Below are 18005 nucleotides of genomic sequence, written 5' to 3'. Positions count from 1 at the left end.
ACCATATACAAAGACATACTGAAAGAGTTAAAACTAGCAGGATATTGAAGCTCACAGATGTATATCGGACTTGGGCCTGAACTTAAAAAGAACCCACAAAACCCCGAAAAAACCCAAACCCCTCCCTCCCCCTCCCTCCCCAAAACCTCCAAACTGAAAAGACAGATACACCCACACTATGTATATTACAGCTTTAAGCATCCTCTAAATGGTAGTAGTTAGACTATTAAAATAACAGAAATATATTTTTCCTTGCATTTAATTTTCAGGGTTATTCACGGTCTTCACTAGAATCTAAATATGTTATCTAGGATACACTTTCAGAAAGAAGTCATGGGCAAAACAAAACAAAACAAAAATCAATCATACCAGGTCAAACATGAAAATTTTGGGGTAAACAATTTTTCCCAGCATTTTAACTTCATGACTTTAAAAAAAGTTTCAGCTATTTTAGGGTGCATTATGGATTGTAACAGTTATACAGCAATGTAAAAACGAAAACCCATGCCTAGCAATGAACCTGTCACCTCCCAAGTACCTCACATCTATCTTTTATTAGTGTTGTGGTATAAATCTAATCTCACTTCTCACCAATGACTTCTCAAAGGCTCATCAAATAATGTATAGCTATCCAACAACTCCAACATAAACTGTTCCCATTTAACGGGAAAGTCTGAAAGACAGAAATGAAATAATCTACAAAATGAAAGACAATTTCTTTACTGACTATGAACTAGCGTATATGAAATGTTTTTTTGTTGTTAATTTACATATCTCCTATGACTGTCTTTCAACTATGCCAAGCCTTAGCCACTTTACCAAATTTGAGTGGGTTAAAATTAATATTAGATAATAGTATCTTATAAAAAGCAAAGGCTTATGTTTAATCTTGAATATCAGAGGTGAGAATGCATAATTTTGTTAACCAATTCTTAAATATAAAATAGTGAAGAATGAGGTGTCTTAAATTGCTGGATAATTTCCAGGTAAGGGCTAGATTTAACACAGTTATCAGAGCAAGAGTAAACTACCTAGGTTCATCAGATACTACTTCCATGAATCCAAGTTGTATTAAAACACACTAAGAAGGCCAGTATCCTTTATTCAGACTAATAATACGTAAAAGATTTAGCAGCTGTTCAGTAAACATTATAGCTTCCTTACAAAGCACAGTTAATACTTTAAAACAATTATGAATATTGTCTTCTCAAGTGAGAGGTCAACATAACATACGGAGCAACAGAACCTCCAAAAAAACCATGAAGCAAATCAAGTGTCAGGAAATGAGCTGCTGAAGTAAAAAATGAGTGTAATACTATTGAACACTGCACTCTAGGTGATAAAAGAAACAGCTAAAGAGTCACCTTATTACACCTTTCAAATTTAAGTTTAATTTAACTACACTTTGCTAGAACAAACTTATTTTCTAAAATTTGGAAACAATATGGGCAAATTCATTGCCAGTTCAAAACAACCAAAAGCATAAAAGCCCACAATCAAACAAATAAAAAAACCCCAAAAGAAAACAAAACAATCCAGACAAACCAACCCAGACTGGAGTTGTCTGCATAAGAGTGACACTCCATAATACCCTTGTGTCCTCAGGTGCCAAGGGAGTTGATACCAGGCACAGTCTGTATTGGAGCCACTGCATAGCAATCTGAATTTTCAGAGTCTCTCAGGATCCTGCTGAAATCCATGATTTTGCTTTCCCCCTCAGTCTGCAGCTGCTGACAAATGACTACTTTCCTAAAGCTGACCCAGTTTAAGGTCAGGCAGCTGTCTTTGAAGTGACTGGTTCAAGACTCCCACCAACAAGCAAGAAACCAGTATCTTTTCTTTCAGTAATGCTATTTTTTCTCATCATTTTTACCTGTCCTATTCACCTTATACTACTGACATTGTTCCCTTGGCTTTCCCCTATCACGTTTACTTCAGAACTCAAAAACTGTTGTTATTGCTCTCATTAGCCTGAGTTAGCACCTCTGTTAGATTATGCAGTACAAATGATGCTGATTTCTGTAGAACTCAGTGAGCTTTAAAAATCAAATGAAAAGGGTGTTAATATTCTTATTAATATCTCCTCTAATCTTTTAAAATAGCAGTTTATTTTCATCCTCACTTCATGGAACTATGATTATATTAAAAAAAAGTCTTTCATCTCTGCTTATTCTGTACATATATGCTAGTTTGTCTATCCCACTAAAAATTTAGAAAAGCTTGTTTTTCAAAACCCTTTTATAAATGGGTTTGTATATACAGTCCTGCCTGGATTTCCTACTCTTTGTAGCCCCACTTTTCCACTTCAGTTTATTCACTCTCAGTACAGTCCAACAATCTCAAATCATTTGTTTTCTAAGGAGGAAGAGCCATACTATGAAAGAATACAATCAGTATAATTCATTCACAATATATAATATAAATAATATAATACAATACATAATAATATAATACATAATATAATACATTTAAATTTTACCTCCTTGCTTTCCTCCAAATCGGAGTCACTGCTAAACTCTTCTGTATTTAGATGTTCAAAATCAGATTCTCCAACAGCTATTGGTACTGTAACAGTAAGGCTTGGGTTGTTTATGAATGATGTGTAATCACTGCCACCTATAACAGTGGCCATTCCATTCTCATTTTTGTGATAATTCGTATCTATCCTTATTTCAGCGACGGTACAGTTGGAAATGCAACGGTCTCTCTCATCATTCAACTGATCAGTTGCTGTTTTTTGATTTACAACAGCTGGTTTCCCTTTACAACACTTTTGGACACATTCACCTGCTTTTTTCTTCACATAACCTATTCCCTTCTGAATTCTTGCAACAGCAATCTGTAAGTTGTTCATTTCATTATCATCCTCTGTAGGAGAAAGGCTGTCTGAACTAAATGAACTCAGCAGCAAGGCCAGAAAAAGGTTCAATACCTAAAAAAGAGGAAAAAAAAAAAAGACAATACAGCTGAATTTTCTCACTTAATTTTTCATTCACACGCTTCTTCTATCACCCATTATGAACTTAGGCTTCACATGTTTTCCTTTGCTGTATATGATTCTGGAAATTACACAGTAAGTAAAATGTAAATGCAATTTAAGCACAACACCTGTCCTATACTCCAGTGCAGGCGGTTTTGCATTGCTGTATGACTACGAAGACACTTGTAAATTCTTTTTATGCTCATGATTGTAGAAGGTCAGAAATTAATGATTCTTTGGTACTGACTGAACAGATCCAAAGTGTTTACTTCTCTGGCACAGGGAAGCACTCTGCAACAGAAGACATAGCTGATCTGTGCAGAAAACAGCTTGCTTAAACACCGGTCCAAACTCAGACAAATATTTTACTGCATGCGACTTAAAACTGTAAAGCACACCCTGTCTCCTAACTCCCAAGTCATCCTCTTCCCATGGCAAGACAAAACATAGAACAAATACCAGTTATACAAGCCCAGAGTTTACCAGAAGCTCAGATGGTACTAAGATAGCCAAAGAAGCAGAGTACCAGCTCTTAAAGCCTTCAGATCAGCTGTTCCATACAGCTTTGAAGACAACAGGGTAAAAACTATGTGTTGGGAACACAAAAAGACAACTGGATAACAGAGGCCTGAACATACACCAGAGATTGTCTACTCATGTACAGAATTCTACTAGAGCTATCATATAAAATCATAATACAGTATATACTGTGGAAAAATTCACAGAGATGGATTCTTCATTCCACAAAGTTCTATCCTCTGGTTTAGAAAACTTTAAGGAGGATGTTTTGTTTGGTCAACCAATTTCACAGTTGTCTTCTTTATAAGACAACAGATTTGTAGAAAATCCTGGAGCAAGTGGCTGTGCTACCATTAGCAATGCATTATTGGTTTAAAGATAATTAGCTTATTCCTGTTAGAAATTTTATTCCTAAAGAATGCCTCCAGTATGGCTAATTTAAAATCTCTTTTGCTACTGACAGTTGCCTAAAGAAAAGATGTAAAATAATAGAGGAAGACTCAGTAGGCAACGAGAAAAACAGCACAAAAGGCAGAGCAATGAAGGCCTCAAATACTGGTGAGTTAATAAATATAAAACATATTTTAAAAGACAAATTTATACATGGTAATGTAAAAACTGGTAGAGATCTGATGCTTTCCTCTCAAAGAGAAGATATAATACAGACCACTTTAAAAGTGTCTGTAAAAAGCACTTAAAAAACAAGAAGCAAAAAGGTGAAGAGGTGAAGGAAAACGTGAAGTATTTGAACCTGTTTTTTCTGCAGAACTGTTGCCTTCCAATTCAAGTTTCCTTACCCCATTTGTGTAAAAAGTTGGCTGTCCAGCAAGCAGGGCTCAAAATGGCTTAAATTTCAGAGTCTAAGAATGTTAAAGTGGTCTTTTAGACAGGAGAGAACAGGAAAAATAAAAAAAACCAACAACCTGGCTATGTATGATTGGAAGCGATGCCTCAATCAGTTAGATAGAAAAGGCCCCGGTATGTTCTCTTCTGCAAACAGCAAACTACCATCCTGGGAGCGTAACACTTGGGGTGCCTTTGCCCTTCTCTCTCTCTCTCTCTCACTCTGTAACAAGGAGTATTCCACAAAAACCCTAACACACAATGCTTCTCTCTGTCACCCATATCCTCTGAATTTCACTCCAGACCCCTGAGGGGGCCCATCCTCCAAGCTGAAGATTCTATATAGGATCAATAATCTAACAAACAGGAAACTCTATTTCAGAACCCATACTTGTAGCAAATTCAAAACCATAAAAAGCATATTTAAATAACACATTTAATAGGGCTTAAAATCTTCATTACTGGTTCTGTTACCATTCTTTCTCTAAATGAATTCTCAAATTCTTTTGGCTACATACCACTAGGTTTCCAATCACCATGACCATCATGAAGACAGTAAGGCACATTGGTTGGCCTGCAACTTCCATGCAGTCCCACATCGTTTCTATCCATTCTCCACACAGCACTCGAAACACAATCAAGAAAGAGTGGAAAAAATCATTCATGTGCCAGCGTGGAAGTTCGCAGTTGCTAGAGATCTTGCAGACACATTCCTTGTAGCTCTTCCCAAAGAGCTGCATTCCAACCACAGCGAAAATGAACACAATGATGGCCAGCACCAGGGTCAGATTCCCCAGAGCCCCCACTGAGTTGCCAATAATTTTTATCAGCATATTTAGTGTTGGCCAAGATTTTGCCAATTTGAAAACTCGCAACTGAAAAACAAACAAAAAAAATACATTATTTGCAGTACTTACAAAAATGCTACAGAAATAAACAGATTATGAACCAGTGACTCTCAGCAGTAACAAAAAGAAGAAACTTCAACATAATTCCAACAACCGTAACTTACACAGAAACAGGAGTTTCATAAAATCCACACTTTTAAAGCTTAATACACGTTAGACTTTGCTCATTTTTGTGTAGCATATCTGTATTCTTTTCTACATTAAAGAAACTGCTGGTTGAATTTGTTCAGGTAGTGAATTCTGAACATGGCAAATATCTCAACCATTATGTGCAAAAAAGAATTTTTTAAAAAATAAAGCTCAATAGGATTCTACTGAAGGAAAATAAAGGATTCTGAAATCCTCAAAGAATGGGGTCTTCCAAAAGAATATTGCCTCCAACAAATTTAAAAAGAATCAGACAGACCCACAGTCAGGAAGTAAAAGCCAAACACAAGCTATAAGTCCAACATTTCAACTTATGAAGGGGAAAAAGTATAATTCATTCTTTCTTACCCATAACCCACCCAAAATAAAAAAGGTATTAAATACTGTTTTCAGATAAAAGCAAAATGGAAATGCAAAATGGAAAGAGATTATAGGGGAGAAATGTCTCGTAGTTAATCTCTCATTTATAAAATAAAAATATTTTTCTAATAAAATAAAGCACTCCTTTTTTGTTTGGGGGGAAATCAATCTTTTTTAAAATTAAAAAAATATTAATTTTATAATTCCTACATTTTAAACATCACTTCTAGTCCTCTTGCAATTTCTAGGTATGGAAGTAGACAGAAGACTACAAATATTTATCTCTCTCAGTATGCACTAAATAGACTGTACTCTTCACTGTGCTTTACCCATCCATGTTAAAACACTTACAATAAAACTATTATTCTTCCCCTTGAAAAAATACTTAGTTGCTTCTGAACCATAAAATGGTACATAGTATTCAGTGATAACATAAATAATTTTGTAAAACATACTTGCAGAGATATCCTATGACATTTAGCAAAAAATATACATATTACTAAAAAGTGTCTTATTACATGAGTACAGTTAAAATACAAACATAATGCACTAATTAATGCAGATATATTATTATCACTAATTTATTTACCAATCTGAATGATCGGAGAACGGATAATCCATCCACATTTGACAGAAAAAGCTCCACCAAACTAAGGGTAACTATAAAACTATCGAAAATATTCCAGCCAACTTGGAAATAATAAAAAGGATGCATGGCAATTATCTTAAGAACCATTTCTGCTGCAAAAATTCCAGTAAAAACCTGAAAGAAGAATGTTTATTGTTACTTTATAGATGAGTATGAATAAGTTGAACTAGCAGATAACAACTTATGTAAGAAGGAACAACCCTCTTACAGCAGGATGTCAGTAAGGAAAATTATCACAAGCTGAACCTCACAGAGAAGGTAAGTGGCAACATCAGAATGAGCTGTAGTGTAACTCTTAACTTTAGTTAAATCCAAGATACATTTAGTGACTAGTGAAGAATACAACTATTCCTAATGGGCCTCCTGATTGCCTCTCATATCTGCCATCCGTCTAAAACTTTCCTCAGCAAGGTAACAATTGATCTTGCCACAGATGGAAGCTGCTTTAACAAAGGTGTGTGGAAAAAGATGGATGTGCTATTAAATGAGGTCTTCATGAGAACTCACAGATACAATAAGCATATCTTCTCTCTCTAGCTGCCAAAAAGAAAGGCCAATTATGCCAAGGCACATGTTTGAAGTAAAACTCCTTTCTGCCTCTGAAGCCTTCTGAAGAAGGCTAACACCTCTGGAATAAATTAATTGTATTTACTGTAGATCTATGTCCAGCTCTATGAAGATATATGCCCAGATCTATGTAGACCTGCATCTACAGAACTGCATAAATTATTATCTTTTACAAGAAAGATGAATGAACTTAAAAAAATCAGGAGCATCTGAAAAACCTTAAAAGATAGTGCTACACAGTTCAAACAGCAAGAAATCAACTGCTGAAACTACACCTGGTTTATAGTGGCATTTTAGCTGACTGGGAGGAAACACAAATTCTTATCAGCATGAAGGAACACTTCTACTCACACAGCTCAAAATTAATTAATATTAATCTACTTCATAACATATGAAAGTTAAAAATGGTTGTGTTTCCTGGGTAAAGCACACAGGCATGATCACAAGACAACCCTCTGCAACAGCTATTGATCCTAACCTATTCATCTTCCCTGTCTTTCTCCTCAAATACATCCTGAATCTATTTTAAAGAGCACCATGACACGATTATCTTCCATGTAAATAATCTCTGACTCCAGGTTAAGATTAAAACATTGAACGATGTCTGTATTGGCTAAAAAAAACACAGCATACAATTTAAATGTTGACACATTAATAACTCTGGACTTAAACCTGAATATATTCCCAACACTTACTAGAATTTAATATATTCTAATTACCAAGTTGTTTTATTATTTTGCTACATTATAATCACCAGAATTACTACTTACAATAAGCACAGGTTAAGAAGTATAGCAGATAACATTATCTATATTATTGCCATTATAAAACAATCCAAACAACCACCCCAAACCCAGCCTACAGACTGTGTCCACTAGGGAACAAAACCAAATTGTATCAACAGACACTCTTGGAGGAAGTCACACATTCTTTGCCTTCCAAACTGGTATGGACCAATCAAAGCAACATTCTTCATGGAAATACAAAAATAACAGTGCAAATAATAATCCAAAATAACACCCAACTCTTGTGTTGTCAATGATACTTACAGTAGAAAGGATCTAATTTGGCTCCTACTGTTTTTGTAATACTAAACAAAAACAAGTGAGATTTCTTTTGGTTTTGTGTCATTCAAACTGGTTGTTGAAAAACCCATTTGCATAAGTTTTTACATAGAAATCAAATTCTTACATACAATATATCTCAAATACTATTTTTAGACTATTTTTAGTACAATTAAGCTTTAAGAGTTATTTTATGGGATGATAATAAAAATAATAAAAGTAATTCTATTTCAAAGAGAAACCAGGTTCCAACTGTATCAAATTATATAGTTTGATGGACTTACCTGATTACCTATTTTAAGTACATTATTGAATTCATCAGTCATTGGATAATGTTCCATGGCCATAAACAGTGTGTTTAAAATTATGCAAACAGTGATAGCCAGATCAACAAATGGATCCATTACAATAAATTCAACTACATTCTTTACTTTTAACCAGGGCTCCCAACAATTCCAAATTAAGAAAGTGTGGGCAAACTTATACCAGCAAGGTGGACATTTTTGTCTGGATTCTTCAAGTTCTGGGAAAAAAAGAAACGTATAGTGAACAACTTTTGGAGAAAGAGAGATAAATTTTTGTTTATCTGCTTTTTCAGGTTTTAATATTTATCCGAATCATTAAAGATCTTTGGAGGAACCTCCTCAGATTTCCATGGACTGAAATTATTGTTGCTGACTGAAAAGGTTTTAGAAGACTAGAAGAAAAAACAGTTTTGAGGTAATAATTGAAAAAGTTGTCTATTTTTAATATCATACAATCCTGTTTAAAAAAACCCCACTATTTATGCTTGCACTTAGGGATAGTTTTCTCAGTAGAACTTCCAACTTCACAGTCCTCTCAAATTTCTAAATATTTATTTTTGGGAAAAATAAGATTAATTTCACCATAAATATGTTTCTGAAAACTAGTCAAGCTTATTCAACAATTTCACTGTTCCAAATAATTTTACTAATAATTTCTTTCTCCTTATTAAATAAGGCCTTGCCTTTAATTTTCTGTAACATTTTTACAGTATAGTTAGTGAAAAATCTATCACAAGGCATTTCTTCCAGTAATCGTATTGCTAAACATGAATAACTACTATAAAACACATACATATTATCTATTTTAATTAGAACATGTTTCTTAGTTTAGCCTGCTTATCAGATTCCTTAGTTTCTTTTTTCACTGTACATATGCACTTTTGTTCTATTATTCAGTTTATGTATTTGCAATGGCTACATATTTTTTGCCTTCTGTATTTGCACTGTGATATAATACCTTCAAGCAAGTCTAAGACTATGTCAAGAAAGTTCATGCACCTGCAGTTATAACATACCTTCCATTGTATTCGTGATAATGCCAGCTATACTCATGGCTCTTTGCCTTAAGCTGGGATCCTCCAGCAACTCCACTGGTATTTGGTAAGAACTTGTACGCCTCTTTTTTATTTCTATTTCTGTAGTAGTGCTCTATAAAAAAAGAGGGGCATAAATTAAATTCAACTCTATAAATACTGCAAAACAGGTATCAGAAAGACTTCAGTTTCAATGAATTCATGATACGTGAAGTTTTGTATTTAAGTGCCGTTACATCAGATTTTTTCCCATTATACATAACATAAGCCTAGTATTTTTTTTTTTAACTACTATTTTCATGTTGTACTTCTGAATACTGTTAATACTTATAAAATACTAAAACAAGATTTTGATATTAAGTTCCCAGATTACCACTGCATTTTAGTTAACTACTATTAACTCCACATTAGACATAGCCGAGGAAACTTGGCTGCAGCACTAGAATTGGAAAAATTCCCAGTTCCCAGTTCCATGATTTCTCTACCAATATTTCACTTTTAAACTAGTTCAACCACAAAATACTTATAGTAAGTGATTTATACTAGGAAGTTTTCTGCAATAACAATAATTCTCTAAATTCTCTAAAAAGATCGGTCTTGATCTCCATACCCATTCAAAACTAATTTAAAGGATATATTTTACCTTTCATAGCCATCATCTCTGATTTATTTTATGAATTTCAACTAAAGAAACAAAAGTCCAACTTAATTGACCCGAAAAATGAATAATTTTTTTTAAAGTATTTTATTAAAAACATTGAAAGCTGTGTTATAGTCATATAATTGACCAGACCTCAATAATAAAGAAGTTTTGAATGCATGAGCATGGCTAGATTTTTTTCAGTAAATTAAATAATTGCATGAAAATTAAAGTATAATAAACGGCAAAAAGATTATAACTGTAAGGATTTTGGCTGATAACTGTAGGAATCTGGCTGATGTACTTTCAGATGCTGTGACCCAAGTAAAAATTTTTGTTTCAGTAAAAGAAGGTTTCTAGGAAAAAAAAAAATGCAACAGATCTCTCTGTTCCATTCCTAAAGCAGACTGAGGGAAAAGGGAAAACTGTCCAGAGGAAGAAATGGATGAATCTGCATGTACTTTTTTTTTTTTTTAATTATACCCTGATCCTAGGCAGTGAGAAACTCAGATCATCTCAGAGACCCAGGAGAAAAAGAAGGCCTTCAGAACTTCTAAAATGTCAACATAATCTTAAAGGCTATGCTACATTTGCACAATACCAAATATATGGATGGGGAAAAAAGTAGAACCAGCAGGTTACTGATAGAGAATTAGGAAATACATTTGAAGGGAGGCTAAAAGCGTAAGGAAAGATAAAAATTCAAACTAACATAATAATATGCAGAATGTTTAGAAAGTTGAGCACCCTATTTTGGATTCTAAAACAGATTTAGCAATGGCACATTACTAATTTGATTCACTATGCAGGTGCATGCATATCCTTGCTCTGCAGGTATATAAAAATCTGCTACTTTGTTCTCTTTCATTTTCATGCTTCAGCCTCTCATTTTTGAGTGAAATCACCATAAACCCATTTCATTACAGTAAGATATGCAAAAGCATTCAGAACTTCTTAACCATTTTCAAAGCATTTCATTCCATTAAAACATGGCCAGGTGCAATAAAGAAGGGTCATGAAACCTGGGGTAATTTAAAACTTTCTTACATTGTCATCAGTTGTTGGTTTATCTATTATCACCTCTGGCAGAAGCTGTCCAGTAGGTGACAACAGACCTGGTGGTCCATCCACTAAGGAAACCACCCCATTGCAATCCACAGTGCTGTGCATCTTCCCGTTCACTGGAAACAGCCTTCTTGATGATCTACTGGCCTGACTAATGTTACTACTGCGCCGTTCACCATGTCTGCGTGGCAAAAAGAGAGAGCCTCTTCTGCTCCCATTATCCTCAAACGTGCTGTGCTCATCATCAGCAAAGTCATTTTCAGATCCTATCTCTCTTCCGTATTCTCTAAAACTGAAAAGACTTGTTCTGCTGCTACGTCTGGGAGAAAACAGGGAGCCACGAACGCTCAGTAAAGACTGCAAAGGAAACAAACAAAATGGCCAGCTGAAGATTTTAAATATACAAAATGCATGTCTATATATTTAAAAAATAGTAATTTATATTCCCCAGGAATCTGCCAGTGTTATTTTTAATACACTGCCTTAGGTAGATTTCAGACATATGCACTAGAGATTAAAGTCATCTGAATGGGTCAATTTACGGTATACCTAAAGAAATTATTGGAGAGAAAAAAAATGAACATGCATAAGGCCACAGTATTTTTCATCTCTGTATTAAAGAGAAAAATCAAGACTTCTAGAAATTCTAATGATCCACATAGATCATGCATTATGTTAAAAGATATCAATACCCTTAGTCTTCTACACTGATACAATACACTTAAATTTTCCTTTTATGATGTAAAAAGGGATTCCTATTTCAAATTAACTAGGAAAATGCAATGCTGCTGTGCATGTTAAGACCCACTGGATCCTCAAAACACTTGTTTAGGTACAATCTAGAAAATAATACCAACAGTAAGTTGGTATTTAAAAACAATGCAATATTATTTTTCCTTGGTTGTATTACTTTGCAAAGATGTAGTGAAGTTTGCTGGATATTACAGTTATCTCACAAACCCACAAAATTACAACTGCACTATTCACAGTACCTGGTGGGGTGATATGAATGGCTTCCCATAAGCAAGTCTGCTCCCATCGAAAGAAAAACGGAAACCTTTCCTTTTGATACTTCCATCTGATTCAGATTTTGGAATCTTTTCATCCTTCATGTCCTCCTCTTCTCCAGAGAGCTCCCTCTGCCTTCTTTTCTTCCTTCTATTTCTCCTTTCTTTGGCACTTTTTGAGCTAAGCTTGGATGCTTCTGAAGAACTATCTGAGCGTCCACCAGTCCCACTTTCACCACTGTACTCGGTCATCTCTGCTGCAGCTGCTGCTATTGCCTGCCACAGCAATTATTTAATGTGATGCTTTACAAATCACACCATTTTTTAAAGAAACCTATAGTCCTTGTTCTTAAGATTTATATCAAATTACTTCTAGATGAGTGACAAAAGCCTACATGGATTTGTGCAAAACTTCAAATGTAATTCTGTAATATGAGTTACAGTAAAAGGTCAGTTACAAAAGTTGCTGTTCAAATGGAGTTCTACTTTGCATACATATCATGGAGTCAGTCTGCATTGTGTACAGCATTCTGCCACAAAGTTCATTAGAAAATACTTGAAAGTTAATACATTTATTATTTATAGTGAATGCAACTGCAAACAAAAGAGCTAAACAGAGTCATACTTCAGTCTGTATTAATTTAGTAAAATAATTTTAACCGTTATTGTAAGTAACAGCTTCCTTAAGCTGCTTTGCAGAGAAAACTCTGGGGTACTGCTTCCAGTCTTTGATTCACTGGTGGTTATACAAGTAGTAAAAATTAGTCAGAAATTTATGAATAAAAATATTTTAAACTTTACTCAAGGCTTGACAAGTATTTCACAAGTATTGTAATTATTTCTAAGCTGAGAATTTGAAAAATCATCAGGACAGGTTACAGGATATTACCCCTAGATAAGAAATATTTATTTCAAAACTATTATTCTGACTTGGGGAGTACTTTTTGTTCTCAGTTCAGAAATTTATTACTGCTTTAGACATTTAAAAACGCAATAGCCATAGAGAAAGCAGTCTAAATTCAATTATTGGTTTTGTTTTGAATGAATAGCATGCAAAGGAATACACTAAAGCTCAAACTCTTGTTAGAAAATACCTGAGCTTCTTCTTGCTGCTTCCTCAGCTGTTCAAGCATCTGCTGCAAGTCTGCCTCCCTCTGTTCTGCTTCAACCATAGTTGCTTGATTTTGTTCTTCATAGGCCATGGCAACCACAGCCAAAATCAAGTTAATCAAATAGAAGGAACCCAGAAAAATGACCAGAACAAAAAATATCATGTATGTTTTGCCAACAGCTCGTAGTGTCTACAGGAGAAAAAGAGAAATGATCCATCTGGTGAAGACATGCATCAGTTCTGCATTCATAAGCATTTACTGAATTTGAAAAGTGCAAAACTCAATAGAGTTGTTCTTCCTTCTGTAATAAGATCATATAAGCTTTCTGAATTACAAAGTAATCAAAATAAATGGAGCATTCACGTATGTGAAAAACTTGTTTAAGGATCATGCTGCTTTGAGACAAACCTCTTTTAATGCCTAATAATCTTGAAAAGGATGTGGGATCAGAGTAATTAATGTAAATTGCATATCACAGGTTGGATGCTTAGTATGCTTACCATGTATTAGCATGCTTTCCCCGTAAAATAACCAAAAGAATTAAAGATGGCACAATTTATTAAATAATTCAAAGACAATATTTATTATAATTAACAAATTTTCACACACCTTATAATGAAAAGCTATGGTTAGAAAATTTATATCAAGACATGCATTCCTAGTTATCAAAAATAGTATTCAAAGTACAAAAATGAAGATTCAGATTTTGCTGTCAAAGAGTATTTTTACAATTTAAACTAAATATTAAAATTTCTGAAAAGAAGATCTTATCGTGAGGCACAAAATGAAATATACACTGTAAAAATCAAATAAACGATCGAATAAACCTCATGTGCCTCTTCAGAAATCATGTGAGATTCTGTAGGAAGTGCCCATGTCTGCTTAATTCTGCAACTGAATTTGTTCCGTTTCATAAATATTGTTCATTTTCAATTGCTAACAATAACAACGGTATGTAATACAAATATGAATGGCCTTTCCATGTTTGATTGGGGGACAGTAAGACACTAACCACAATTTTTTCTATACACTCACCAGCTGATACAGATTTTCCCAGTAGTCCTGTGTCATCAGTCGAAACAGTGACAAGAAAGCCCAACTGAATGTGTCAAAGCTAGTATAGCCATAGTTGGGGTTTCTACCAGCTTTCACACAGATGAACTCTTCTGGACATTTACTGGGAGGAAAAAAACAAAAAAAAAAGTAAAGCAATGCATATAAAAAAATCATATAACACTAACATTGTTTTTAAATTATTGTATCTCGAGCTTCTAATGAAGGCTAATTAGATCTAATCTGTGAAGGGGGCTGCTATTTGCAGTTTACAACATTTTAAAAATTAGTGAGGAAATCAAAAGAGTGTTCTTTAAAAAAAGCCAGAAAAGAGCAAGCAAGTAAACAAAAATCTTTTTTCCTACCTTCTTTCACCATTATACACAAAATAAACCTTTTTCCCAACAGTTTGGTATTAGCTCTGCAGATACCTCTTCAATGGAAACAATATATTTACTTAACACAAACATTCCCTAAGGTGCATATTTCCATGCCAAAAAAAAAAAAAAAGTCAGTATATATATTTTATGCTGAATTTTTTCTGTCAGCAGGGTTGGCATACCAGATTTCTTGGTTTCTTCGGGTTTGTGAATTATTGAAGTTAAATTAACAAATTCTACCAATTCCTCAACAGCAAATAACCATCATAGTGGTACTTTTATCTCCTGAAACTGTACATATCAGTTTTGAGAGTAGGTGATCCAATCTTGATATCAACTGTAGGCACACTGTTTCAGTTCTTGAAGGGTAGAAGAGGTTCTTGCCTCCAAAACCTCTATAGAAAAACACTATAAAGATTTCATATGTGTGCATGTATATTTGATGTGTATTTACACACACATAAAATTATCTGGTAGTTACTTACATATATGCACAAAATGTTTACAAAAAAAGATTTAAGTATATCTGTTTTAAAGACATAAGCAACCAAAGCCAAGGGATGGACTGATACATCATTAGAATATAGAATTATGTGATTTTATTACAAAGTAATGTCACAAAAAGAGAGCAAGACAGTGTTATGCACGCAGTCCACAGACAGAAGAATCCTGAAGATGTCTTCCCAAAAGTTGGTCGTAAGTCCCAGTGCCCCATGCCTATTTTAGAGATGAGAAACCACATGAAACCCATGATAAAGAAGTATATTCTTAAGTCATTGATAATGCAGTATCTACCTGCTGAAATGGAATTTCCTAGTTACATAAGTTTTAAAAATAAATTCACAGTGTTTTTTTATTTAACAGTTTTACTCATTCAAGTGTTTACTTACTATGAACCATGACCACATATTATTGTGAATTTAGGTAGCTAAATTAACTTCTTAAGTTTAGAGTGGCTTTTTTTACATTTTGTTTAGACAGGTAGTATGTAATTTTCAGTGTACCTTACCCTGCATCTGAGCTATTGCCACAAAGCAGATAATCCTTTTCTCCTATGCGATAGAAATGACCTAAAGAAAAAATAGGAAGTGACATGATTATAAATGGAAGGAGGTTTGGGGGGGGGGGTTTGTGAGTATGAACCCATGTTCAAGTTATCATGGTTTGAATGTTCATAATCTCCCATTCATGTTTTCCCAATAATGGGTTCAAATACTGGCACAGCCATACTGGTAAGTAAAGTTGCAAAATTAAAGGATAAATAAAAACTCAATGTAAAAATAAAATCCTAGAACAATGGTTAGAACAATATAAGTTGCATATTCTCTTCTTGATTCATAGCAAACTCTGAATATCCTTCCAAAATCTGATGTTCAATAAATGACAGAAAGAAAGCACAAAGCTTAAAACTCCTTCTCTTATTCAGTAGGTAGACTGTAATCAGACAATTAAAACATATCTTATTTCAAATGAAACTATTTACAATAGCTGGCTAACAGTTTTGAAGTCAGAGCAACATTACTAGCACATCCTGTGACTGAAAAGATGAAGGTAACATTTAAAAAGAAGATGGATGCTCCAATGACAATAAACAACTTCACAGAATTTTTTTTTTAATTATAAGGTGGTAGCCTTCAGAGATAATCATTAATAAAAAAATGTATTCCTTTAACAACTGTGCTGTCCTTAAAAAAAAAAAAAAGAACAAATAAAAAGATACAAATAGAAAGATGATAACAAATTGGGGAAGAAGTTAATATGAGTGAGAGCAGACCCCATTCAGAGAGATGTAGGCAGGCTGGAGGAATGGGCTGACAGGAGACACATAAATTTCATCACAGACAAACGCAGAGCTGTGTACCTGGGAAGGAAGAGCCCCGTGCAGTGATACAGGCTGGGAGCTGAATGACTGGGGAGCAGCTCTGCAGAAAAGGCCCAGGGCTCTTGGCAGACAGACAGCAAGCTGAAGCGTGCCCTGGCAGCCAAGAAGGGGAACAGCCTCCTGGGCTGCATGAACAGAGGCACAGCTAGCAGAGTGAGGGAAGAGCCTATCCCCCTTGGCTCAGTGCCCATGAGACTCTACCTAGAATATTGTGTCCAGGTTTGCCCCCCCCTCCCCAGTGCAAGAAAGACATTGATAAAGTCGAGCAAGTTCAGCAGAGGGTCACCAAGGCCATGAGGGGCCTGGAACATTCAGCCTGTGAGGAGAGCTGAGGGACCTGGCCTTCTTCAGCCTGGAGAAGGGAAGGTTGTGGGGGGAGTTGATAGAAAGCATCCAGCAACTACAAGGAAGTTATCAAGGGGACAGAGCCAGGTTCTTCTCACTGGTGTGCAGCACAATGACAGACAATGGGCATAATTTGAAATAAGAGGTTCTGACTGTATATAAGGAGAAACTTTTCACTGTGAGGATAGCCAGGCACTGACATCTGGAAAAGAGACAGAGACCTGGAGAAAACTTTTATCTCAGTTAAACTAATCTTCTGTCATCCTCAATGTACCTTTCAAGCTGACAGAAGGCTTTGGTTTTTCACAGGGTAAAAAACTAGTGTAGTATTTAAATAGAAACAGCCCATGGGATGAAGAATCTGTGAAGATAGGAGGATTCTAAACTGAAAACTTAAATCAAAACTAGTGATGCCAGAATCCTACCATTCAAGAACAGTACTTATACAGTGTTAGAAAAACTATAATCCTATTACTTCCATAATAACTTTAGAACCAGCCAAAACTCTGAATGTTCAGATACTGATCTAAATACCAGGTGCCAGTGCTTTGACATGTGGATACAAGATCTGTGCATGTATTTTATAACAGTGAATCTGGCCTTGTTCCTTAATAAATGAAAATGCACAGACATTAAGAAAAGTCACTAGAGGGTATCACACTCGGTCACGGCTGACCAGCATATGATATGCTGAAAAAAAATATTAGTAGGATCTACAACTGAGCTTAGTAAAATTATAATGCATCTGACACATACAAATGATTAAGAACAGGTTATACAAGAAAGGAGGAATACAAACACAACTGGATGGAACTGCCTTGCCTGCATCAGCACTCTGTAGAGCCTACCAGCAATATCAACAGTTGTAGCATAGGAAGCAACTGACATTCTGGAAGATTTTAGTTCTAGATTGCTACTTAGTGGGAAATGGAAATAGAAAATCTATATACTGTATTTGAAGAGAGAATTCACAAGTATTCTACAGCATATAAACTATCAGCCAAAATTGCCCACAAAGCACTATCACCACTCCATTTTCACAACCCTTCTTAGGTAAATAAACTAGCTAAAATGATAGATTGCATAGAAAATGTAACTACAGTCACAGAATTTCCAGAACTTTAATAATTCGGAAGTATAGAAAG

General features: G+C 34.8%; 1 protein-coding gene across 5 annotated transcripts in view; it reads right to left on the bottom strand.

Annotated features, from left to right (window-relative positions):
- LOC141945319 (sodium channel protein type 2 subunit alpha-like) overlaps positions 1 to 18005 on the bottom strand; it is a 78786-nt gene that overhangs the window by 26354 nt on the left and 34427 nt on the right. For all 5 annotated transcript variants that reach the window (XM_074873328.1, XM_074873324.1, XM_074873329.1 and 2 more), the window contains 10 exons: positions 15643 to 15703; positions 14236 to 14377; positions 13183 to 13389; positions 12074 to 12364; positions 11064 to 11438; positions 9359 to 9491; positions 8322 to 8560; positions 6347 to 6520; positions 4861 to 5217; positions 2480 to 2932 (listed from right to left, as the gene is read on the bottom strand). In XM_074873328.1, the coding sequence (XP_074729429.1) occupies positions 2480 to 2932; positions 4861 to 5217; positions 6347 to 6520; positions 8322 to 8560; positions 9359 to 9491; positions 11064 to 11438; positions 12074 to 12364; positions 13183 to 13389; positions 14236 to 14377; positions 15643 to 15703 (2432 nt within the window). The remainder of the gene's footprint in view (positions 1 to 2479; positions 2933 to 4860; positions 5218 to 6346; positions 6521 to 8321; positions 8561 to 9358; positions 9492 to 11063; positions 11439 to 12073; positions 12365 to 13182; positions 13390 to 14235; positions 14378 to 15642; positions 15704 to 18005) is intronic.

The sequence above is a fragment of the Strix uralensis genome, chromosome 6 (assembly GCF_047716275.1).
Source record: "Strix uralensis isolate ZFMK-TIS-50842 chromosome 6, bStrUra1, whole genome shotgun sequence".
Taxonomy (NCBI): Eukaryota; Metazoa; Chordata; class Aves; order Strigiformes; family Strigidae; genus Strix; species Strix uralensis.
Note: the sequence above shows the minus strand (reverse complement) of the source record. Positions and strands in the feature narration are given on the sequence as shown.